Genomic DNA, 26,296 nt, shown 5'->3' on the forward strand with positions numbered 1-26,296 from the left:
CTAGTTCTATTTTTTAAGAAGTGGGAAAGCTGTCTTGATGGCAAATACTGTGTGTTACTGAGCGTATTTTCCCTAACAGCAGTGTCATGTTTGTAGCTTATAGGATCCTAGGAAACACCCATGCATGGACCATGGTTTTATTTGATATTTACAGCCATATTCACATACCCAAGTGGAGAATAGTGCATATTGCAGATACTCTTTCAATTGCATGTGTGTTACTTTTTCTGAATTCCTTTGCATAGCATCTAACCTTTTCTTCAGTCCTCCAGATTCCACATTTCGCAGCATTGTTTGGAGTTCTGAAATGCACATTTCCTTCTTATTCCAAACAGTTTTGAGTTCTCCTAGAGCATTTGTCTTAATAGACTGAGAAGACATTAGTAGAATTAAGATTGCATTTCCTTTCTGCAGCATTTGAACTTTTTTGGAAGTTTCTGTTAAAATTCAGGCTTTCTGTGATAAGTTTGTGTAGCATTTTGGAATTTTAGAAAATGTGAAGAAGAGGAAAACCTACTCAAAGAATCACTGATATTTCACAGCTTGGTCAGTGTCAGAGAGCAGAGGTGACATAAGAGAACATTATTCTCAGCACTTTTTTTTTTAATTTCAGAAATGTGAAGCTTGAGACTTATTTAATGATGTAATGTGTTTTATGGCTGAGGTTCCTTTAGCTATGAGACAGTGCTGGAAATCTGACCTCTGTTTAATTCTGGGAGGGATTGTGGAGGGAAGCTCAGCTCTTTTGAAGTTTTCCTAAATGGAAGCAGGTTCCTGCATCTGGAAAGAGTCTGAATGTTGTGTAAGTGGGTTTGAGCTCGTCTTGCTGCTGTGCACAGTATCTTCAGTATCTTCTCTGGTAATGGAGTTTTTCACTGGTACTGGCTTAATACTGCCTGAGGAGATGTAGAAGTAAGCTGGCTGTTCATAATCTTACAATCTCTTGTTAGATTAGTGGAGTAGAGTTGAAGAGGTCTTTTCTTGTAGGTGCTGTTCAGCTACATGAGCAGAGCATCTCTGGACTGAGATTTGCAGCTTGAACGATGCAGATGAAACATCATTCCTTTTGCTTTGTTTTTTTTTCTGATTCAGATCAGAGCACTAAAGCACAGATAGTATTGTTTGTTTGCTTGAAAATGATGAATCCAGGTCTTCTATCTCCTGTATACCTCAGTGGTATAGAGCTGTTTGAAGGCTTTTTTCTCCTCTAACAAAGCATATAGGAGATGATGCAAAAGCCATTTGCCAAACATATGCTAACTTTTCACTTTTGACATAGGGCTGACAGCCAGCAGTTCTCCTACAAAATTCTGCTGTAGTGTTTGTTGTTCATTGGTGGCTTTTTTTTTCTGGAATCTACCATGCAAGAATATTCATTAACTGGATTCGTTGTTATGGAAAGGTGTCCCCATGGTTTGACAAAATAGTAGAAAGCCATGTTTGAGAAGCTCTATCCAGCATCTGCAGGTTTTTAAGTTAATTGTAGTGGTCAACACAGGCTTAAACTCTATACTTGCAGATTAGTTGGTTAAATAAATATTTTTTATGTCTGCCATGAAATGGAACAATACTTGAATCTGTCTTTGAGGAGCCAGATGTGGGAGTGGTGTTGAATCAGCATTACCAATTTTAGTTGGTGGTGTGGTAGCCACGTCCTAGGATGGAGAATAGTGTTGTTATTGTCCAGCAGCATCTATGTGGGTGTTTACGTGTGAGAAACCCATTAGGTTGGTGACAGCATGTTCTCACAGCAAAACAAAGCATTTTCAGGATTAAATGCCTATTTCGGCCCTAAGTAGTATATGGGTGTTGCAAATCAGATTTGTTCACGCTTCAGAAGGTTGGATATTTTAATTAACTGTGCCTCCTAATTGAGCTCTCAACCCTTCTGAACTGTCTGTAGCTTTAAAATATTTGAAATAATCTTTTGCTTCATTTCAAATTTGAGCATGTCAAAACATCTTGAAAACAGTTCATCAAATGCTCTGTAGTACGTGAACTGTGGGGCAAGAAGGAGGAATATCTTATTGCTTCACTCTGCTGTGGGTAGGATCCTTACACCTAGGTATGCAAAAACACTGTTGTTTAGACATCTACTTCTAGAATAACTTGGTAAGCTCTTGCATCTGAAACAATACACTTTTGAAGGCAGAATTTGAATTTAGATGTGCTGGATCTGTGAATTCAGAGACCCTCTGGCATCAGTCTTTTGTATTTGTTATGGATCTGCTTGGGAAGATGATGACCTTTCTAGCTCTTCACTGAAACTTCTCTGTGTTACAAATTGAGTCATGCTGGAATTTGATCATAAAACAAAGGGCAACAACATTTTTTATTGTATGTTAACATAATTCATGTCTAAAGTCAGTTTAATGTTAGAAACTCTTAGTACGGATTTTCCATTCACCGTGCAAAATGGAACTGACTTTGTATTGCATTTGAAGCAAACTGCTGCATCTGAATGTCTTCACGTAGCTGAGTGTGTATTGCTGAGGGTCTTACTTACTAGCCAAAGGTTTGAAGTGTTTCCTTTGGGGAAGGAAAAGTTTCTTGAGTTGTTGGTGCATCTGGCATAAGTAAGGTTCTGATTCCCCTGCCTTCCAAAACGTGGAGAAAAACACTGTTACAGTACACAGTTTGCTCTTACTGTTCTGGGATGCAAGAATTATTTTTGTGGGGGTTAGGAGTTGGTAACTTAGAGCATGAATACGAATAGAGCTTTGAAAATGGTTTTGCAGAATCCGAATTTGCTCTCTTAAAATCAAATGAAATCCACCAAACCTTTTGTCTGCCGTTCCCTGGTGATGTGCAGTGCAGTGGGCTGGTGGGTGAGCACCACATTTCCATGCCGTGCTGCCAGCCCTTGTTTGGTTAGGGCAGGGAGCTGTGCTGACATCCTGTCTGCAGCAGGCCGGCGTGAATGCAGTGCTCAGCTGGATGGTGGCTGTAAGGAAACAATATGTGGAGAAGATGAATGCCACTGTGTAATCTGTGGATTTCATCTTGTCACATCCAAGGAGTAATTCACCAAACGCACATCAAATGCAGTGTGCAGCCATATCTGTGAAGTGAGATAGATAATTTTTCAACTGTAAGTACAGCTGAGTCAGAACACTGTGAAAGTTCTATCCCACTGACGTGGCGTTCAGCTGAACGGTTCCCAGTGTGTCAAATAAAAATCCAATTACAGGTCTATCTTTATTCTCTTTACGAATGAGGAGAGAGAAATTCATTTCAGCAGTGAATCTCAACTTCAAGGTGAAACCAGAACAAGTGACGTGTATATGTGACATAGCATGGAACCTTAGGGAGCACGTTTGCCACCAAATACCTTGCATGGGACTGAGCTTGTTCAATGGAAAAAAAAATCACTGCAAAAAATTCTATTATCATAAAAAATCTTCACCTCTACCACATAAATATATGCATTTCATAACTGAGATGAAAAGAAATATCATCCATGTATGGGAGTATTCATCTGTAAGTTGTCTTATTTGTCTTGAAACAGTTCTAAATCAGTGTATGACATTTTGGAGAAAAGAGATGGGAGCTGTGCATTTGCTTCTTTAGTGCACTTTTACCATAGGTAATCCTGTAGTTGTTAGGCACTGTAACTTGTACAGTTTTAAGTACTTTGCCCATGCAGTAATAAAAGGGATTTTTGTTAATCTCATTAGCGTGAAGTAGAAAATACAATTATGTTGGGTCAGTTGTTGTTCTGGGAAATACCTGGAAGGCATTGATCTCTAGTACACCTTTGTGCCCTAAAAAGCATCTGGAGACACATGGACATTAGCTGAAAAGCTTATTTATGTCTTTGCTTGGAAGCCTGGATGCCTGAATGTCTTAACAGCCAAAACTGGAGTTGGTGCCTGAGCTGAAGGCCACTACAGGTTGTTATGAAGTGACCAGTAGTTAACCAGCCCCCCTTTGTCCCAGATGGGTAACTGCTACATTAACACGCTTCTCCCTCTTCCTCCCATACCAGGCTTTCTGCTTTCGTGTTCCCTTCATACATTTTTTCAGTAACCTTCATGTTTCACACCCAATGTGTGCTTCTCGAGGTTAGAAGTCCTGGAATGCACAGGAGGTTTCTTGCAGGTGGATTGGCAGTTATCATTAACCAGTGGTGCCAGCCACACATTGAAGCAGCGTAAGATGTTCATGAATGACTCTATTGCCATATTAAAATCCAGGGTTGTATTTATGTCCTATGTAGAAATAGACAGAATTAAATTGTGAGGATGTCTCAGAGAGGCAGTACGTGTGTGCATTAAGATAAAGAGCTGATTATAAATCCAGGGGTTACCTGATGTGGACTTCAGGGAGGGCTTAACGAGAGCTGCTTCAGAAACTGGCTCCTTTGGAAAAGAAGGGTTACCAATTAGGATTCATTGTATTTTTTTCTTAATGGTATTTTTGCTAGAAAGTTGCCTTTCAAGGAAAAAAACTTCTGTGCAGTTCTAGTGCTCCATCTCTTTCTGAGGATGCTCTGGGACAGAGAACTGGAAAACTGCAAGTTGTTGGAAAGATGTGAGAATTAAAAGGACCTTTGCCCAAGGTGATCTTATGGGTACAAATTTGCTGTGCTATATTGCAATTCAGGTAGTCAGGAAAAAAATAATTAGTATGTTAGATGATCTGTAAAAGGTGGTAATATGGGGTTTGAACAAAATCATAACTGACAATGGAGTGAAGAATGTGGTTAATTATATCTTCATTAAAATTGTGAAGCCCTTCAGGGGGCCTCGTGCAGTCATCTTACACCAGTCAAGTGGTAGAAAGTGTTGGTTGGTTGTTGAACCTGGAAAAGAAATGCACTGCTAAGAAAATGTACAAACTCCTCCTACTTGCCCAAATGTCTTCAGTTAAAGCTTTTACCATCATTAGGGTCAAACTTGAGTGTGTCCATGTTTAATTCAGAGCTATTGCAGCTCCCTCGTGTTGAGTTCATGCAGTACTTAAACTTTGCAAATGCTGCAGCCTGTACTGATAAAATATGGTTTGGAAGCACAAACATCCAATGACTGTTTATTCTTATTTTTAAATTACTGGAGATCAAAACAGGAATACGAAGTGGTTTTACTTTCAGCGACATGGAGGTTTCAGCAGAATAGCTAAAAGTTTGTTTAAAGTATCGACCCTGTCTTTAGATAGAAGAGTAGTGATAAATTCTGATGAAAATTCAACTTTATGGATAATTTCTCAACGTGAAATTTGGAACATTTCTTGTTTAGCAGCTGAATTCTTTAAAAAACAAGAAGCTTGTAGATAAGCCTGCAATTTAAACCTCTAACTTGAGAATTCTACGAATGATAATCTGGAGATAAAAGGTTAAATCATATTTAACAGAACTAAAACTCTAAAATGGTAACAGTTACAACAAATCACCACTGCAATTGTGACAGATTTTTTTTTTCCAAAGTTTTTCTGTGTAATGTGTGCATCTTTGCCTTTTCCTTATTTGTTCCCTTTTCAGCCTCTCCTGTATTACTGACTTGGGTTTATCTTTTCTCCCTTTAGAGAGTTTTGAGGTGACAGTCACCAAAGAAGGTGATAAAGGGTTCTTTCTATCCCTTTTATGAATATTAACCCACTAACTTTGGTTATGAAATGGGGAATCAGCACTTAAACAGAAGATCCTGTCATGCTCTTTGTCCCATTTATTCTCCCAGTTCTTTTCTATTTTAAAATATATCGATAAAGATTGTTATGTAACCAAACCCTCGGTTAGAAATATCTGTACATCAGACATCCATTTGAACCATTGGGGTACATTATGTGGGCACTGATGATTTGGGAAAATGAACGTTTTCTGATGTTTTCACTGATAGTTTCCTTTCTTTGGACATTGTTTTTTCATATGCTTGGTAAAATATATTGCTGCCAAAGCATTATTACCACCTTGTGTGCAGTATGCTTCTTCTAGTATGTATTTCAATAGCTTAAAATCGGAATCGAGTGCATTTTTAAAATGGTTGTAGGTGTCTCTATGGTAGGAATGTCTTCTTGGTACTGTGATACCACTGCAGTTATAATAAACTAGTATTTTATGTTGGTATAAGAGAATCCCTTTTGTAACAAGTTATACAGGTAAAAACACAGCACAGCTGATCAAAGGTTGAGTGGATTTGTCAGTGCAGCTGGATCAGCAAGGGCTCAGTCCTCATTACCTGCTGACAGATTGACCCATCTGCGCCAGCAAGGTGACTTGTAACGTAATCTCAAGCTCAGACATGTTTTAGAATGATGGACAAGGAGCTTCACTTCAAGTGCATTAGGATGAAGAGATTGAATGAAAAGAAAAGCCTGCCGAATTGTCTCTTGTGAGAGCTTTCTCGATTAAGAAGTTTGGTCTGTTAGTAGATAGCTGTTGAAATGGATGCCTGAGAAGTTGGTATTTCTACCTTTCTCATTCAGTAGTTTATTTTGATTCCCTAATTTTAGTCAGGTACATTGCACAGGAAGACTTTGTTCATTGATCTGTTGACAGAATTTCTGTAATTAAGGTGCTGAACCTGTCCTTGAAGCTTTCTCATCCCTTGACTTGTAACTGTGCATTTTAACCTTTTGCTCTGGTCAAAATAAACAAGCTGCCCAGCTATTCCCAGTAGCTTGGCATAGAAGAGATTACAAGTGGCCTTGGCTGTGTGCTCTCATAAGTTCTACTCTTACCCTAGAGCTATCTCAAGTACTCCTGTGAAATGCCTGTCTACATTTCTCTTTTTCTCTTTTGTACTCCTGCATGAATGGATGCAAGTAAACGAGTTGCTTGGAAGGCAGACATATGCTTCTTTTTACTAAAGTTTCCCAGAAATCACCCATTTTAAAGCACAGTGCTCTTGCTTTGTCCACAGACCCTCACAAACCCTTGGCTGCAAACTATTTGGTCATTCATTTAAAAAAAAGAAAAAAAGCGTAGTGGTTTTGACCAGTTCTAACCTCTGTTGCTTTGAATCTGTAGGTGAGATTTGTGGATTTAAAATTCATGGGCAAAATGTCCCCTTTGAAGCAGTGGTAGTGGATAAATCCACTGGTGAGGGAATAATACGCTCCAAAGAAAAACTCGACTGTGAACTGCAGAAGGACTACACGTTCACCATACAGGCCTATGACTGTGGGAAGGGACCAGATGGAGCAAATGCAAAAAAATCCCACAAGTAAGTGAATCTGTGGTTGGCTGAGGGGAAGTTTGGTTTCAACTGGTCTCCTGTTCCCGGTGATTTATGTCCTGTGCGTTTGGAGTAATGCAAACCAAGTGTTCCTAGTGGAAGACTTTCATATTATGGCAATATAAATAGTAGCAAAATGGAAATGAACTGTTTTGATATCTCTAACTGTAATCTCAATGATACTGCCTTACCCTCCACATCTCTGAAGGCTCTTCAGAGCTCTTGAAATATTCAAGATCTGACTTGAGCTGATATAAAGACTCCACATGGGATACCAGCTATGGACATTGTTTGAGAATTCAGTTTTTAAGACAACAAATCTAGTTCAATAAGCCATGATAAAGTGGAAGAGAATACATACTGCTATTGTTTCCAGCTGGCCTCACCCTAAAAAGCAAGATCAATAGCATAAGGTTCTTCTCTGCCTAGATTAAAGGATGGGAACAAAGCAATCTTCATCCAAAGAATAAACCACAATTTAATTGCTCTCTAGAAATTGACTTGCAAGTAACTGTATAACAACACCCTGGTGTCAACATCTGCCAGGCATGTGGAAGATTACTGTCAGTGCAAAGCAAGGAGGACACAAACAGGATGAGGGCTGGTTTACCAGCAGTCATCTTGCTGACAAATACAGTTGTTATTCTATAGCTGTATAGATAAAGCTACTTCAAATACACAGCAGAAAGTTATCTTGTTAAGGGTTATGCTGGTGGAAAATAGGTATTCCTGTTGAATTTCTATTTGACTCAATTTTACTTTTGAAGAAAGATCTGAAACAAAAAGATGGCAGTTATCATTTTGTTTAGTTGGCTGGAATTGCTCAGTTCAGTGTTGTAGTACAGTTCCTTCTCACTGTACAGCTGGAATGTATTTTTGTGCCTGTGCACAGGTTGGTTGAGATGTAAACTTCCATCTTGATAGATCCAGAACAACGTGTATAAATCTAAAATATGAGTTTTATCAAAATATGTAGGCTAGAGAAAAGGTAACAAAAGTAGAATTGGGAAAGTTCCTAATAAAAAGGCAGCCATTCAATCTCTTTGGTAAAGATTCAGAAATACCTTATCTTAGGCATCTCATGTAAGTGCATGAATGATAACTAAATAGTTGAACTGTCTGGCACACAAGTGGCCAATCTTCTGCCTTTCTGAGCAGGTAGAACATAGCTTCCTTGGTAGAGGTGTGATGGTGTGTGGTTGCCAGGTGATGCAGTGTTATGGCTGTGCAGATTTCTCTGTAGTGAGCTAAGACAGCTGAGGTTGGTGAAGCTGTCACACAGCATTGCTCTGTGATCCAGGACTGTGTTCTGCAGTTTTTCTTTTGCCATGGAAGAATAATGGGTTCCTAAAACCTGTACCTGTAAACCACTGTTGCTGTTTCCTGCCTTGTGGCTGCTCCTTTAGTCAGGAATACAAGCAGTGTTTGCTACAGAAAGCCTTCTGTTGGTGCAATTGGTTGGGTATACAGGATAAAAGAAAACCTTAAAGATACTTTTTTAACGTAAGCATTTTAAGCCTTTTGCTTTTACACAAGGACTGTGAGATTGGGTTCTTTATTTACATTTCAGATACTTGTCACTCTTCACCTTTTCTTGACCCAACCTGGTTAGGATTATTTAGCTTGCTGTATATGTGTTACAGTGCATCTTGCTACTGCAGGTTTTTTTCATTTAAATTGTCTCATCTATCAGTCCTATATCCAGGGAATAAATCAGTTTTCACTGACATACAGCACCCAGTGCCTCATTACGAAAAGAAAGCTAATCAAAGGCACTTGACTGAGCTCTTAGTCTAAGACTAGTCATGTCTGTCATTTTTACTCACGTGAAATAGAAATTAGATGTTTATATCACATACTCTGACAGCAGAAGAGAGCTGAAAGAATTGTGCTGCTATCAGAACTAAATGCCTGTTTTGTCACAGCTGCACTTTGTTATATTTCTGGAAAGTGGCAGCAGCTTAGTAGTTGCAATATTGGTTATCTAATTTTAAACAGCAATAGTAAACAACAACTTGGAACTAAACAGAATGACGTAGCAACACATGGGGAAAATAGTCACTGCTTTTCCAGTTAGATTTTTAGTCTTGTTAGTAATTGGTGACATCCCTCAGGGAGCTTAAATTTTAGAGTAGTTTCATCTGTAAATGAGAGTTCTTTCAGACTCCACACAACAATGGGAGTTCTGCACTGTAAAGAAAACTGACTTTGGTGTTTTGTTTCCAGAGCAACAGTACACATTCAGGTGAATGATGTTAATGAGTATTCTCCAGTGTTCAAAGAGAAATCATACAAGGCAACAGTTATTGAAGGGAAGAGGTATGACAACATCCTGAAAGTGGAAGCAGTGGATGCAGATTGCTCACCTCAGTTCAGCCAGATCTGCAACTATGAAATTGTAACTCCGGATGTTCCTTTTGCTATTGACAAAGATGGTAAGAATGTGATGCAAGACAGAGGGGGAATTACTGTCATTCACTGCCTTAGGCATAGGGCTTCAAATTGATCAGCACAAAACTGCAGCAACCCTGCTTTAACCCTTTCCTATGATGCAGTTAAATGGACATGTTTATAATAAAAAGTGAAATGTCGTTCAGTGCATAGTATAGTCACTGTCTGCTGATGTAAGGAGCAGGTAGTTTGCACCTTTTGTTTCCTATAAAATACTTTTCAAAACAAGCAGAGAGCTGTATAGGAGTCTGTTAGCGTGCTTTTTCCATGTGAGATGCTTACTTGTGGCTCTGAAGTTTACAGTGTTGTGGGTATTGGGTTTGAAGTGTAGTGTTTTGTTTAGGTCATTTCCATTCAGTCTGTGATCTGTGGACTATTTCCAGGGGTCCAAGGAGCCTGACTAAGCAAAACAAGACAGTTTTTATTGGGCTTTAGTTTGAATTTTTGGGGGTATTCACATTTCTAAAGCTTTGCAGATGAAACAGATAATCTGATAAAGTTTATTTACCAGTTTCCACTTGTGAATAGTTTGTTTTGGAGTAATACAATATTATTAATTATTATACATATATTATATAATGCAGTGTAATATACTATGATGAGCCTGATCAGTATATACTTGTTGTTCTGTGTATTTGTACTTATCTTCTGGATATATGTAATTTTAAAATATCTGGACCTTATGCCTAGCATTGAAAGCACAGGTAGTGAAAGTCTAATTCATTTATCTGTTTGGTTCCTAAAGTCTTGTTACCAGTCTGAAGTACACAGATGGTACCTGTATGGATTTAACACAGCAGTGACCCTGAAATATTCATTTCTGGAATATCACTTTTTTTTTTTTTTTTGCCAGGTTATATAAAAAACACAGAAAAGTTGAGCTATGGCAAAGAGCATCAGTATAAACTGACAGTAACTGCGTATGACTGTGGGAAGAAGAGAGCTGCTGAGGATGTATTGGTTAAAATTAGCATTAAGCCTACATGCAAGCCTGGCTGGCAAGGTTAGTTTGAGCTCCTTCCTATCTGCTTTACCAGTGCCTTCAGTTAAACAGGAGGTGGTTTTTTTTTAATGTTGTTTCTTCGAATATTTGTGCAGGTTGGAGCAAAAGAATAGAATATGAGCCTGGTACTGGTTCTTTAGCACTCTTCCCAAATATGCGTTTGGAGACATGTGATGAACCAATAACCTCAATTCAGGCAACAGTTGAACTAGAAACCAATCATATTGGGAAAGGCTGCGATAGAGACACCTATTCTGAGAAATCCATTCACAGACTTTGTGGTAAGAATGCTTCTGTTATGATAAAGTGCTTATTATAGGCTGAACATTATGTTAAAAGACATGCAGTCTTATTAGTCGGTGATCTGAGAGGGGATGCTTGGCTTCAGCGTGGTGTTCTTATGCAGACCTCTTCAGCTGGGTGGATATTAATCTTACAGTTACCATAGTGACAAGAAAAAGGCATTATTTTCATGGGTGTGAGGGACAAATGATATTAGTGTAATGGTTCCTGAGATAAAGGCAAAGTAAAGTTCTGCATTTTCAATGAGATCAGTAAGCTACCCAGAAATTAAGCATATGGAAGACATTGTAATATTAGATATGTCTAATGTTAGTGCCATATTATTCAATAGGAGAATTGCCTGATATGTGATGGTAATGCATAATACTGACAGTTGGCACTGCAAAACTAATGCTCATTAGAAGCTGTTTGATATGAAGCTAGCTGTGATCTTTCTAGTCACTACCTTGTTTTCATGTGAGCATTTTTACTGCAGGTGCTGCTTCTGGCACAGCTGAACTGCTTCCTTCTCCAAGTAGTGCTGCAAACTGGACGATAGGACTTCCTACTGATAATGGTCACGACAGCGACCAAGTCTTTGAGTTTAATGGCACACAGGCTGTGAAGATTCCAGATGGTGTTGTCACAGTCAATCTGAAAGAACCCTTCATGATTTCAGTGTGGATGAGGCATGGGCCTGGAACCAAAGAGAAAGAGACAATTCTTTGCAATTCAGACAAGACAGGTTTGTCAGTACATCAAGTATGAACAGTCTAATTGGTTGAGTTTTGTTTTTATGTACTGTGGTAGCATATGTGGAAACCTGAAGTGGATTTCTCTAGGTTTTTCTTGGAAGTGAAAGGAAGTGGGCTGCAAAGCTGTTCTTCACTGTATTTACCTGTAGAGATGTGCACGTAAATTATCTAGCCTCAGCTGAAATGAGTCAGGCTTGTTTTTCTAAGTTTATTTATGTTTTGCATTTCATTTCGTCATGGTAGGTGTATTACTCCAGCAATCCACAAATAGCCTTATTCTTGATACTGCCAAAAATCCTTAAGATACACATATCAGCTTTAGTGACAGCATTGGCTGCAGTATGTATTTTTTCTAGGTGGAGATGCTGTCTCTCTTAACATGTCTGATTTGCTTGTGCATTTATCAATTACTGGCGCATTTACAAAGGAATATTCAGAACTGGTGAGTTATTTCTTGAGTGCCTAATACTTAAAGGAGACAATGACAATACTTGAAACTCTTGTGCAGATATGAATCGACACCACTACACCCTGTACCTGCACAACTGCCGCCTTGTTTTCCTCTTCCGACAAGATCCTTCAGAGGGAAAGACATACAAGCCTGCAGAATTCCATTGGAAGCTAAATCAAGTAAGTTTGGAATGCCTGGTAAAATGATAGAATGCAGTGAAAAAACAGGGGAGCCTAAACTCTCTAATAACATAATTATTAACAAGTATTTTTTACAACTCCAGACTCCTGATACTGAGTTCTGTAGCACCCAGTGGTGTTTACTTTGTGATGAGTGTCAGGGATAGATGCAGCTATACCTGTTCAACTTAATTTTGACTTGCTACTCTAGTGCTTTCATTCAGTTCAGTGGGATGCTCATGAAATAAAGTCCAAGCCATTGTCCTGAAAGGCAGCGAAGTGTGGATTTATGCATGAAAATGAAATGCCCAACTTCAGCTGTCTTGTCAGTTATCTTCGCTAAATACACAGTAACACAGTGCGTATGGAAACAGGGGACATGAGCATTCCAGTTTGTAACAATTACTTCTGAGCTTGCAGCACTGTTGCAGATCAAAGTGTTTAATGGCATCACAGAAGAACTTCTTAATACTTCTTCACACTGGCATAAAGTCTGTAACATGTTACACATTGCCAGCAGTAGATACACATGTTGTAAATAGCTATGGGTCAATTTGCATAATTAAGCATTTACTTCACAGAAATAGAGTAATACTCATCTTAGGGATGCAGGTACTTTCTTCCTGTTTGGGATAAGAGTTGTCTGTGTTCTTTCTGTTCATCTAATCTTAATTATTTTACATTTGAAAGCAGGTGCTATAATACCAAGTCTTTTCTTTGGTATTATTACCATTTGCAGAGTTTATTTCTGTGAATTAAGGATATTGTGATCATGAAGAATGATACAAAAGAGACTGGATATTTTATGTCCTTTTTCAGCCTGCTGGGTCTCATCAGCTACCTGACATGGGTTGCATTGTAAGATAGCATGAAATATCCTACTGTGTTCTGTACAGGGCAGTGTGTGTTGTTTTAATGGTAAATGTCCACATGTGGACATGTGCAAAATGTGCATCAGATCTGGTTATTCAACTGCAATCCTTCTTTTTTTTTTTTTGACATTAAAAGAATTTTTAATACTTTTTTTATTTAGGTTTGTGACAAAGAATGGCACCATTATGTCCTCAATGTTGAATTTCCTGCAGTGACTCTGTATGTAGATGGTGTTTCATATGATCCTTTCCCAGTGACTGAAGATTATCCGCTTCATCCTTCGAAAATAGAAACTCAGCTAGTAGTTGGGGCATGCTGGCAAGGTAACTGCTCACAATTGTTAATACATTTAATTAGCTTTTTTTTTTAAATGAGATCTTTGTAGTTAGCCTAGCAATACACAGCTAATCTTTCTGTTGCATGAAAGATAACTTCTAATGTTTCTTGCTGAATATTTTTGGATATGATTTTTGTTATCTGATACTTCTTCTTAGTCATTTTTTCCACAAGCTGGTTTGTTTGTTTACTGGCTGAGTGTGTGTATGAATGACAAAGCTACTCACCAGGTAGCATTACACTGAAGAAGTTCCTCTGGTATGTGTGAGGATGCAGATAGGTAACTTCTCCTTAAGAACAGTTGTGAGGTCTTTTTATGGAGAATGCTAATTTCATGCAGATTGAATGGCACATTTTAGAAGAAGTGGTCTCATAAATCGAAGTGGAGCCAGTAGACAATTCAGCTAAAAGCAACACAGTGGTGCTGTCTCTTGAGTATTTTATCAGTTGCTTATAGAAATATAAGAAGCATCTGCTTTATTACGTACAGACTCTGGTTAAATGACAAAATTCTGCAAGCTGTAAAATGCTGATTCATATTCTCTAGTTCTTGTGAAATCTAATCTGCAACCCTTGAGGAAAAGAGGTAGCAGGCATCTGACTGTGGAGCACTGATAGCTGATTGCTGGAGAGCCCTGTAACAAAGCTCTTATTTTGCAGTCCTGAACTGAAATGTTTGGCTTGCTGACTAAATTACATCCTCGGTGCTATGAATTCATCTTCTGGGTCAGAGCAGTGCTGAGTCATTCCTGTTTTATTGTAGTTCAGAGTGTAGACTGTAGTTGCAGTCTGCCATAGTGCAGAGAAATAGCTTGTGAGTGACTGACAAACAGAAAACTTGGGACGTTTCTATTAAATGAATGGTCTCAGGTTTTATAATATCTCTCTTTTTTTTTTTGAATGTTAAAGGTTTGAAGTGTGAATGGAGGTTAAATTATCAAAATATTTTCTCCATCGAACAATATTTGTGGGAAGTTCTCTATCTTTCAGCATTGATGTCACTTTAGTGTTAAATTCATTTTGTGGTCACTTTGAGTCAGTTATTTTCCCCATCATTCATCTCATACTCTGTTTGTAACTTTCCAACTATCTGTTCTAGCTCCTGGGGAAATTAGAGTGGCTGGTTTTCATGAGACTGGGAACCAAGTTCTAGCTGAGTGTATAGATTGTGTAATGGCTTCTGTATACTCTGCATCATAACAAAAGCATTTAATCTACAAACTTCTGTGCTTTCATACTGGCAACATGATATGATTCTTCAATTTATTCTGACTTCACTCTACTTTTTAATAACAACAGATTGAAACAGGAGCACTAAAAGTCTGGAAGACAAGAATTCTTTGGTCTGCCTTTTTAAAGGTTCCACCAAAGGCCTGATTTGTAGGGAATTAAACACAAAAAGAAAAAGAGATTTGACAAAAGAGTGGAGTTAGAGCACAAGGCCATGAACTTTGCCTTACAAACATTGTTAAATAAGTCAGGCTGCCCAAACTTATCTATACAGCACACCTCTAGGCGGGGAGAAACTGTGTGCTTTTAACATTTATTTAAGAAGGTTAAAAGCTGTTTTGGGGGTGGGGTTTTTTCTGTTTTGGTTTGTTGGTGTTTGGTTGTTGGGTTTTTTTTGTTTTTTTGCACACTTCCATCTGATAAATTGACTGGTCAGTACATAGGATAATGTTATTATTATTGGAGGAAAGCTGTGTCAGTTGTTAGACCTGCATCTCGTTGGTGATCAGTAGTAAATTGTCTTGTCATGAATGCTGCTTCTGAGAAGCAGTGGTGGTGTGTATTTTCTGTGACCCAAGAGAGAATTTGCCAAACTGTAACGACCTGGTCACTTCCCTCTTGTCCTATTCTTTGTCTTGCTCTTCTACAGAATATACAGGAAATGAAAATGACAATGAAACCCTGCCTGAGACCTCTGCAGGTTGCTGGAGTTTTTTCCCTACTGTTTTATTTCATTTTTAAGCCAAGACATTGCTTCATCTCACACACAGCATGAAATGCAGGCATTGCGTTTGGGCCATTGACCTTCACATAATCCTCTCCTAGGCTTGTTTCTTCATTGTGCCTTTATTTCCAGAGCTTTACCAGCTGATTTTTTTTTTCATTGTTTCTTTTTTTTTTTTCCCCAACCAGTTGCACACCCATGTACAAATTTGCCACCATTTGATTGCAGTGAAGTGGTGTAAAATAAGTTGCTGATGCAAAATTTATCTAGCTACAATTTATTTAATCCAGTTTTGTTAAAATAGAAATACACCTCATCCTATATGTGTGTACATATATGCATGAAGGTATGTTTGTGCATAGAGTCATTCTGTAGTTTGGGAAGGATCTTTGAAATTGGATAGTCCTGCTTCCTACTCAAACAATTTCATATTTACATCAGATTGCTGATATATAAACAATTCCCTCTCATAATTGACAGTGGACTGGGTACTCATTTGATGAGAAAAACCTTCTGCTCCCAATTTGGTCTGGTTGGCTTCAGGGTTTTATTTTCTTAGACATTTATAGTTCAGTGGATTTTTTTTGTCTTGAGTCGAGGCAAGTTTGTTCTGTATAGTTTAAATATCCTGAAATGGTCTAAAGAAAACTGAGATGAGATTTCTAGCTGTGCATCATGTTTTAGTTTGGCAAGGATGTAATTGAATCCAGGAGCTAGATTCTGGAGCTGTGCAAGTCTTAACTGGAACTAAGATTTGTAACACAGCAATTAACTACTGAAAACTTCTGAGTTACGTCAGGGATCTTTCATCGCCCAGAATCTTGAAAACCAGCTCAGACGCCTTTATAAAAATCTCTTAGCTTACCAAGTGATGACTCTGAAGTACAAGTTTCCAGGTGGAGTCCAATGGCTGCCAGTTACCAGTTCACTTGGTGATCATTTGTTGTAATCAAAAAAATCAAATATGTCAGATGCTTAGAAGACTGCAATTAATGTAGATGTGTAAAACGAAGTGACTTGAGTTCAAACTCCTTGCTTTAATTCCATGCAAAGAAGAAGGCTTGGTTAGAGAGCATTCATTAACTCTTAGATATCTCCTACAGCATGAGCTGAATCATAGAATTGTTTGAGTTGGAAGGGACCCTTAGAGGCAACTGGTTCAACTGCAATGAAGAGGGATACCTGCAGCTCAGTCAGGTGCTCGGAGCCAAGTCCAGCCTGACCCTGGGTGTTTCCAAGAGCAGGGCACCCACTGCCTCTCTGGGCAGCCTGTACCACTGCCTCACACCCTGAGTGATGCTATGAAGCTTATTTATCTCCTTTGAGTGTAAATAGAGCCTGAAATGATTGGCTTAGTCTAGAGAGTTAACAGCTAGAGGACTGATGCTGTTGGCTCCTACATGGTAGGCACTGCTGCTTTTATAGGGAAAACTCTAGTTGGAGTTGGTACCTCACTGTGAGAATTCAGGATTCGGTTCATTTATTTGGTTCTGAACACCACCTCGCTGTATGAGCAAAAGAAATTTTTGTTATGGAAATAACAGTTCAAGATGGTCACACCGTCATGTTTTGAAGGCCATGTGCATGGTGAACTGTTTAATTCTTTCTTTCTGCTTGAACGTAATGACAAGGTTAACACCCGGAATGGATGAAAAACTAACATGCATGTCTATAATGTGCTGTAGAGCACAAAGCAAATTTGTTATTTTACAAAAGAAAAATGGAAAAGAAAAAAAAGAAAATCAACATCTTTAAAGATTCTTCCTTTCTTTCTTTCTGAAGGTGGGGAGCTCCGCATGGCTCAGTTCTTCCGAGGCAATCTGGCAGGTTTGATGATTCGTTCTGGTAAACTGGAGAACAAGAAAGTGATAGATTGCCTGTATACCTGCAAGGAGGGACTGGATTTGCAAATTGCTGATGGTGTTGGCAAAGGCGTGAAGGTAAAGTCACCTGTTAATGAAGGGGACTGTGCATGTTACTCTGCTGATAATAGATGCACATTTTGCAAGTAGTTAATTGGGGGCATTCTAACTAAAATAGGCTTGTTTAATTGTGGGATGTTGCATTAAAATTACATGAAAACTAGCAAATATTTCTAGTATAGATATGATCATAGCAGAGTTTAAAAGCAGAAGTTATGGTGTCCTCTGGAACTTGAGGAAAGAAATTGGGTATTTGAAAGCCTCTGTTTCACCAGCTACACCAGATAGAGATTCTTACCAAGTAGCTTAGTAGAATTAATATGACAAAGATATCTTTTTTTTTTAAATTATTATTATTTTTCATAGTAAGGTTTCATGAACAAAGCTAAATTTATCTTTCACGTTAGCTGTCTGTCTTACTACTTCACATCAGAACTGATACAAGTGCCTAGATTTTCCTTCCTGAAGGAGAAAATACTCAGTGTATTTGACTGGAAGAAGGAAGTGAAGCCCATCAATAATGTCCTCACTGCTTTGAAAGAGATGTAACTGTCCCAGCACTTACCTGAGTAAACAGGGCTGAACTTCTGTTTTAATTTCTGTTTCCCTTTTTTTCCTCTCTTCTATAATTTCAGATCCACATGAACCCTAGTCAGTCAGCAGTGACCGTAGAAGGGGATGACATTGACAGAGTTGATAAGGCCATGCAGCACATTTCCTATCTGAATTCTCGCCAGTTCCCCACACCTGGAATCCGGAGGCTTAAAATCACCAGTACTGTCAAGTATGTTCTAGTGCTGAAATAATGCTTCTCTGCACGGTGATATTGAGGCCTGAAAAAATGTTGACATATCTCAGTTCTGCTACATGAAAGACTTCTACTGTATCTACTGTCACATTTCAATATGGCAGCTATTCCCAGTACTGCTCTTTTCTTCCTAAGAATGTAGTAAGGAAGATGTAAGAGATGATTTATCAGTGAGAGGACATAAGTGTCACAAGCTTCAGTAAAGTTGTTATCTGTACTGTTAGTTGTAGCATAAAAAATGGGGCGAAATGTTAAATGTAAGTAAAAATTAATTGTAAGATTGTTCCCTTGCTGGGGAATTCTTCCAACACGTTGATGAATTTATCTGAGACTCCTGGGTCTGAGATAGAGCTTTTTTAATTTATTAAGTAATTACTGTGCATAATTGTGCCTCCCTTTCAAATAGCTGCCTTGGATGTGTTTCTGTATCTCATAGGTGTTTCAATGAAGAGGCCTGCGTCTCTATTCCTTCTGTGGAGGGATATGTAATGGTCTTGCAGCCAGAGGAACCAAAAATCAGCCTGAGTGGCATCAACCATTTTGCCCGATCTGCTTCAGAGTTTGAGAGTTCTGAGGGCATTTCTCTCTTCCCTGAGCTTCGCATCATAAGCACCATTACACGGGAGGTGGAGCCAGATGGAGATGGGGATGAAGATCCTACAGGTAACATCATTTCTGCTCTTAGCTCTTGCTTACCCTTATTCTATTCTGTGATCATGTTGGAGGATCTTCCTCTTGCAAAGCAACATGGATTTCTCCTGCAGTAAGAATCTAGTAGGGGAAACAAGATGTGTATTGCTTGGGAAAAAGTACAGGTATTCTGCTCTGAGCTAACAGAAATTTTCCTGGAAATGGTAGTAAGTCCAGGCCATGCAAATAATCCCTTATTTATCATTAGACCTTGAATACTTGGTCTCTTTACTTCAGGCCCAGATCTTAATGTTTGATTTGAAGAAGAGTTCTGTTTGCATGGGATATTTTATAGTGTGTGGACTCTTATCTTTGTTTCTGCTCATCTCCTTGGTGGTTCCTCTACTTTTTAGTACAAGAGTCTTTGGTTTCTGAAGAAATCATGCATAACCTGGATACGTGTGAGGTGACAGTGGTCGGAGAAGAACTAAATCAAGATCAAGAAAGCCTGGAGGTTGACATGACACGATTACAGCAGAAAGGCATTGAGATGAGTAGTTCCAACCTTGGCATGATCATCACAGGTGGGACTTTGTTCTTTTGCTCATGCAGGAAAGGTCTGAAATCAGTGTGCTCAATAGATGGCTTGTCACACCTTATTCCAAATAGCTCGTTTTTTTACTGGAATTTCAGGCTCAGAGGTGTTTGCACTGTTCTGTGGAAAACTGATTCTACAACATAGGTTATTCTAGAATCTCCTTTCTTTGGACGCTTGTTGTCCTATAAATTGCAGGTTACTTCTTAACTGTGGAAATGAAGTATACTTTGCCCCCTAGAAAAGGCTTTCTTCTTGCACAAATAATCCAGTGATGTGGAGTGTGCATCATTCCTTCCTTCTTGTTTTCAGATTCTGTTCTATATTCAAAAGAAAAGAGATTACAGGCTATGTGAATCTCAGATTTTACCACAAAGTAAAACCACAAATTTCAGTAAAGCCACGTGTGTCCATCTGCCATAACAGTGTTACTTTTGATTCTGCTGACTGAAAATCTATCTGCCAAGAAAACTTCTTCAAAGAAAGGGAGCGTGATGTAGAGTATATGGTGTTGCAGCAGGCTTTTGCAAAGTAATTGTTTTTCTTGTTTCTCTCTCTGCAGGAGTTGATACTATGGCTAGCTACGAGGAAGTTTTGCATTTGATACGCTACAGAAACTGGCACACGGTTTCTCTTTTTGACAGAAAGTTCAAATTGGTTTGTTCTGAGCTTAACGGGCGCTATGTCAGCAATGAGTTTAAAGTAGAGGTATGTGAGCTCTTCTGATTGCTCTGGGAGGTGTAGAGTCTGGAGGGATGGGTGGGTGATAGTTGTTGCCTCAACTGATGGATTATTGATGAATAAATTATTAAGATTTTTGTCCTGTAGATATTAATAAACTTGTGCATCTCAAGCAGTATTTTATGTTATATATATGTGTCTCTTAATCCTGCATTTCATCTTTAAGTGAGGCAGCCTAAGCAGAGCTGAAGCAATTGTGGAAACTGTTGTGTTGTAGCAGAAGTAATATGGCTGATGGAAGCGTGAGGGCAGAAACATTGAATTTGAAAGACAGCATATAAATTTTGGGGGAAAAGAAATGTGAAGGAACTATTAGAAATGCTGTGCTGACCAGAGACTCGAGTGGCTTTCATGTATAACTCCCAGGTTTCTGTAAATGGATTTATTTACTTTTTAGATTGTGTGATCCCTCAAACACTGATAGTAAGAATTACGTAAAAGCATAGGCTAGAATTGCATTTCTTCTGCAGGTAGAATAGAAGCTAATTATTTCAGCTTCTGGAACGTGAAATTATGTTGAGTGGAACTGTCATGTACCTCTGCATCTTTCAGCTCTGAGCTTGAATTCCTGTTTTTTTAAAGGTGACCAAAAGGCTGACAGTGAAACTTAACAGCTGTGTTTACCATTAGTTGAGTGGATATGGTGGGCTGGGAAGTTAGGTTGCAGAGCCTAACTAATTAATGTGGCTTGGTTTCCTGAGGAAATTCTCTAAGCTTGAGTTGGGATCTTCCCAAACTATTGAACTGCAAATGCTTTCCTTTTTCTGTACTGAACTTGCTCTCTTCCTGTAGTGCAGCTGGTCAGGTACCCTGTATCACAACAGTCTCCCAAAGCAGAGGTATATTTAGCTCTGTGTGTTTGCCAAGGAAACATGAAATATGCTGTTTGACAATGAGTTTGTAATTGTCAAAAGCCAGCTATGCTAAGCATGAGTTAAACTGTAGAGAGAAGTTTTGCCTTAATCCTTGGTCTGTAATACAGATTTGCTCTTTGCTGTTAGCTGAAGATGAACGACAGAATAAGAAAAGATGGGAAGGAAGAGAGTGTAATTAATGTGTCATACATTTTTATATACTGTTATTTCAGAATTAAAATGGCTGGCTACTGAATTGGATGATGAGCTGGCTTTACCTGGGTTATTCTCAAATACTGATGTCTCTGCAAAAACTTTGCCAGACCAGCTAAAACAGACTTGAAAGCTCAGAACTGCAGAATTATATGACATGAAGCTAACATAGGAGGAACTACTGGATGGAATGCTTGTTCTCTGTGACAAATCATAGCTGTAGTCATTGAGAATTAGATGATTACTCAGGCAAATTAAGAAATCTTTCTTCTCTGCCCACCCCTTCCCCGCTCTTTTTTTTTTTGTCTCTTGAATGGTCAACTTGTATTTCTGGAGTTTAACTGTTTCCTTTTGTACTCAGGTGAATGTTATCCACACAGCTAACCCCATTGAACACGCTAATCACATAGCTGCACAACCACAGTTTGTACATCCGGTGCACCACACGTTTGTTGATCTGTCTGGTCACAACCTAGCTAACCCTCATCCATTTTCAGGTAAGAATTCTCAGTCATAGAAGTTCTGCTGACTTTTTTTTTCCTGGTGTTAAACTGATGCGGAGGCTTCTTGTTGCAGGGAGACTTTCCCCTTCCCCCCCCCCCGAGTTAAATCAGTGTGTTGGACTGATAAATGTAAGCAGCTTCTTGATCCTATTCTGCTGTTGCCCAAACAAAGAGCAGCAGATTGCTAGAGATCAATGAAATATCTCCCTGCTAGGAGGGCAGCTCTGCTGGTGCACACGTTGGAAAACAGGAGGTGTGCTGTTCTTAACAGAGTCTGTAAGACCTAAATAAAGAACTGTGAGGAACACGGACGTTATTTCTTACAAATAGCACAAGGAAAGAATTGCAGTTATTTCCTCAGTGAGTTCTACAGACTTTTCAGTGGCCTTATGCAAACTGCCTCTGTGAAGCTACCTATAGTATTTTCATGATGCCATTTCCCTCTTGTAGGTGATGGGAACGCAGAATTAATTATTGTCATTATGTAAAAATTGTGCATCAGTATCATCTAAGAAACTCCTTTTCTGTTGTTGCAGTTGTTCCAAGTACAGCCACTGTTGTAATTGTAGTTTGTGTGAGTTTCCTGGTCTTTATGATCATTCTGGGAGTGTTCAGAATCCGAGCCGCACATCAGCGAACAATGCGTGACCAGGACACTGGAAAGGAAAATGAGATGGACTGGGATGACTCTGCATTGACCATCACTGTGAATCCTATGGAAGTAAGACTGGTGTCTCAGCAAAAAAAGTTCACAAAAAATAACCTCTTCCAGTTTTAACTGGTATGACTGTACGTGGACAGAAAGTAGAGCAAAAGCAACCATAGAACAGAGAGGACAGACGTTAGCACTGTGAGTTTTTAACTGATGCTCCACAGTGACAAATAACAGGAGCAGTTATGTTTGGGGCATGCCTTGTAGCTTTGTGATACAGAATGGGGCAGGAATCACTGGACTCCAGCATCAGATGTTACAGGTCAGTGATTAACACTGATCTCTCCATGCTGTATGCAGCCTTCATCACCATCAGCTTTTTTCCCAAAGTGCAGAAGTGTTGAAGCACCATCTGTACTTATGATATTGATGTTTCTGTCTGCCATGGTTGGCAACTGAATTTTTAGAAAATCACAAGAAAAACGTGCAACCTTAATGTTACTCACATAACATACTGAAAGGTCCTTTTCTGGTAGAGTTTGAAATACTGGTTTGTACTTAAGAGTGAGTCAGAATCAGAACTATTTTAATGAGCTTATTCAACTTTTTATTTTCTAGTTGCCTAATTACTGCTGAACTTTTCAAACAATAAGAAATTAATAGTTCTTTTTCAGTAGGAGTGCCTTGTGCTCAAATTCAAAAGAATGAAAGGAATTTTGGCCAGAATGGTATCAGCAGCTGATTTCTGTCTTAACAGACTTATGAAGATCAGCACAGCAGTGAAGAAGAGGAGGAGGAAGAGGAAGAGGAAAGCGAAGATGGAGAGGAGGATGACATCACTAGTGCAGAGTCTGAAAGCAGTGAGGAAGAAGAAGGCGAGCAGGAGGAGGACCAACAGAATGTTAATAGACAGCAACAGCTGGAATGGGATGACTCTACCCTCAGTTATTGATTCTAGCTGTTCCCTTTGTCTCTGTTTCTGCTCTAGAAGACTCCACTGTAATGCACTCCATTGTTCCCAAGGATTCATGGTGTTTAAAAAAAAAAATCATTCTGGCCAGTAGATTCAACCAACACACATCCCAGTGTTTGTGTTCTGTCAGCTAGTTCCTGATGCTGTTTCTAGAGTTGTAGTTAGCACCTCTTTTCCTTCAGCCATGCCTCAGTGACTGGATTTTTTTACACTATGTGAGGAACCACCCTGCACTTTTTCTTCATGTCATCTCAGCTAAGTGACTGCAGATCTGTAGCCATTGCACATGAATTTCTGAACTTTTTTTTTTTTTTTTTGCTCTGTGAAACAATTCCAGCTTTGTTCCTTTTTGTCTTTCTGAAAGATGCAAAGATTGCTTGTTGACAAAGGGTAAAGCTGCTCATTTCAGCCTGTTGATTTCTTTTAATTTTTTTTCCCAAGTTAGTGCATGTGTAAAGTGGCAGAATGAGGTTAATACGTAGAAGATTAACAGACTTTTTAATATTTTGTAAATATATTGGAATTATGTAATTATGTCATTTGTGGTAGTGAAAACAGGGATTGGGGTTTAAAACATGCTAAAGTAAAAAATCATGAAGCATGAAATAATACAAGTCTCATACTGCTGCAGCAGGAGCACGGGCACAGTTATCTAGTGTAGATGTGTCAGTAATGCAGTGTCCTTGGCCTTGACTGCCATGTTCACTCATGCCCCGCTCTGGTTTTTCTTTTTTTTGTTGGTCTCTGATTTCCTTTATATTTGCAGAGGGAACAGACAAGCTTATGAGAAACTGTAAAGGCTTTTAGGAACTTCTGCAGAGGTTCAACTGCCCTGCCTAACAGTTTGTTGGTTCGTTTTCTTGTCGTTTTGTCATTTTTTTAAGAAATTTTCCAGTGAAGTTTTAGCATAAGCACTGTTTAAGTTATTGGGAGAAGAACACTACGTGGATGGTGGGCAAATCAGGCTGTGGAGTGCTGTCACAGCACCTGCTTACAGCAGGGCTGCCTGTGGTGCAGCGATGGTCTGTTGGAGCTGCTGGTTGGGTGCATTTTGTTCAGTTGGTTGGTTGTCGCACTGGTGACTGAAGCTGGAAAGCCTGCGACCTGTGTACCTGCACACCTTGGCTACCAGTCTACATAGATAGGTATGAGGGTTTTTTTGACTGTTCAGTTTGTCTCATTTGGGAATGGGAGGGTTTGGGGCATAGCTGATACCATTTCTATTAACGCACTCCTGCTCATTCCCTGTAGCTCCTTGTACAGTAACTTGGACTGTTGGTGTATTAAGCCTTTGTTTACACTTAGTAATTGTGTTTTCCTGCTGGTGAAACTATAGAATAAATTATCCAACCAGAAAACCTTGGGAATCACATTAATACTATTCCAAGTCATGGCTGATTTTGGTTGTTTCTGATGAAAGTTTGAACTTGGAATTGCAAAGGACTTTTTAAAAAATGACTGAAAGGTACGAAAAGTGAGTTATGACCCCATGGTGGAGAGTGCTAGTGTTTTCAAAGGCAGGACTCATCCATTTAACTTTATTTGTCCTATGCAGAGCCTCGAATAATGGATACCTGCTTACTTGATTTGTTTTTTTTATGTTTGGAGGTGGATTAAAGAGTAACTTGTTTTGCTTGTAACAGGAAACTAGGACTCCATTCAGTCCTCAGCACGGTAAGCAAAGTTGCATTTGTTTTTTCCTATATGTAATCTGCCCATGTTCCAGGTGCACACAGCCCATGTCACAGCAGGCTCCTTAGTGGCCAGCAGTACCCAGCAGGGAAACATTGCACTGGATAAGCCTGCTAGAGGAGCAAGCCAAATGGTGGGAAAGGAGTGGGAGGAAAAGGGTCATAACTCAAAAAGATAAAGGTTGGTCCAGATGTTTGCAGTTTTGGTTTTCAGAGCAGACCTCTTCTCTAGCACGCATCTTGCCTCCTGATGGATGTAATGGGATCTAATGGTGGGTTTTAGCTGGGGTAACAGATTTGACTCTGTGGAGTGCCTTTTACAATACTAGATGGACCTGGAAGCAGGAGGGAGAACCCACCCAACGAGCTTACTGGTTTTTTTTGTGTTGGTTTTTTTTTTTTAATGTAAAATTTTAGATTTCTAAAATGGGGAAATGGTTTTGACTACTTATGTGGTAATATAACTGCTAGTTTTAAGTTAACTGGGAAACTTTTAACTTATGTCTGACAGTTGTCTTGTGTTAATGTGTAGAAGACTTATCCTTCCATATACTGTCACTGTAGCTGCTGTATTTTAGACTAAAGCTGATCATGAGTTAATGGTAACACTGAGAGGTTGTGAACGTCCTGATGCAGTTAGTAGCCACTGTGGGTATAACTCTTCAGATGCATATATTGGTAAAGGTCAGTTTGGAAAGTCTATAAGCTACAATAAATTTCTGGTTCTAAAGGTTGCTTGCATTTATTTCTTCCTGAATGGAATAGAGTTGTATTTGTTGGCCTAGAAGTAGAGTTTGGTTTTATTTTTGTTGATCTGTGACATGTAGGAGCACTGGGTGTATTGGAGCATCCATTGGTGTGCAATTTAATCCTTTTTTATTTATTTACAAAACACGTACCTAGAGCAACCAAAAAGTTAAACGTGAGCACATCTTGTTACAGAACCGTGGTTTGTCTTAAAAAAATACTTTTCTTTTTCAAAGGCAACAAAATACGAACAATCAGTTTATACAGAGTTAAAATCACAAATAAATAGAAAGGAGGATCACGGAGCATATTTATAAAGCAGAAGATACTTATTTACAGTGAAACATAATATCTTTGAAAATGATTTTAGTTTTCATCTTTAGTACAGTTCAACTCTCTGGAAAGCATCAGGTGAGCTATTGTGTAAAGCTGGGGACAGCAGCTCTTTGCTGCCCGGTGCAGCCATCAGAGCTCCATCAAGATGCTGTCCCAGGGTACAAGGGAGGAAATC

At 39.0% G+C, this 26,296-nt stretch overlaps 1 protein-coding gene across 4 annotated transcripts in view; it reads left to right on the forward strand.

Moving 5' to 3' along the window:
• The window catches only part of CLSTN1 (calsyntenin 1), a 34,764-nt gene extending 8,996 nt beyond the window's left edge, over positions 1–25,768 (forward strand). Inside the window, exons 3-19 of one of the 4 annotated variants that reach the window (XM_042883055.1) lie at positions 5,524–5,553; positions 6,965–7,160; positions 9,399–9,607; positions 10,477–10,626; positions 10,722–10,907; positions 11,405–11,653; positions 12,172–12,293; positions 13,327–13,489; positions 15,382–15,432; positions 17,239–17,396; positions 18,014–18,162; positions 18,623–18,849; positions 19,230–19,400; positions 19,974–20,119; positions 21,581–21,716; positions 22,259–22,443; positions 23,132–25,768. In XM_042883055.1, coding sequence (XP_042738989.1) covers positions 5,524–5,553; positions 6,965–7,160; positions 9,399–9,607; positions 10,477–10,626; positions 10,722–10,907; positions 11,405–11,653; positions 12,172–12,293; positions 13,327–13,489; positions 15,382–15,432; positions 17,239–17,396; positions 18,014–18,162; positions 18,623–18,849; positions 19,230–19,400; positions 19,974–20,119; positions 21,581–21,716; positions 22,259–22,443; positions 23,132–23,326 — 2,723 coding nt within the window. In that variant the 3' untranslated portion in view covers positions 23,327–25,768. The remainder of the gene's footprint in view (positions 1–5,523; positions 5,554–6,964; positions 7,161–9,398; positions 9,608–10,476; positions 10,627–10,721; positions 10,908–11,404; positions 11,654–12,171; positions 12,294–13,326; positions 13,490–15,381; positions 15,433–17,238; positions 17,397–18,013; positions 18,163–18,622; positions 18,850–19,229; positions 19,401–19,973; positions 20,120–21,580; positions 21,717–22,258; positions 22,444–23,131) is intronic. The other 3 variants (XM_042883057.1, XM_042883056.1, XM_042883058.1) reach the window with 3 other exon arrangements.
• The last annotated feature ends 528 nt before the right edge of the window (positions 25,769–26,296 follow it).

This window comes from Lagopus leucura, unplaced genomic scaffold (assembly GCF_019238085.1).
Source record: "Lagopus leucura isolate 7727_CA_CO unplaced genomic scaffold, USGS_WTPT01 Super-Scaffold_100037, whole genome shotgun sequence".
Taxonomy (NCBI): Eukaryota; Metazoa; Chordata; class Aves; order Galliformes; family Phasianidae; genus Lagopus; species Lagopus leucura.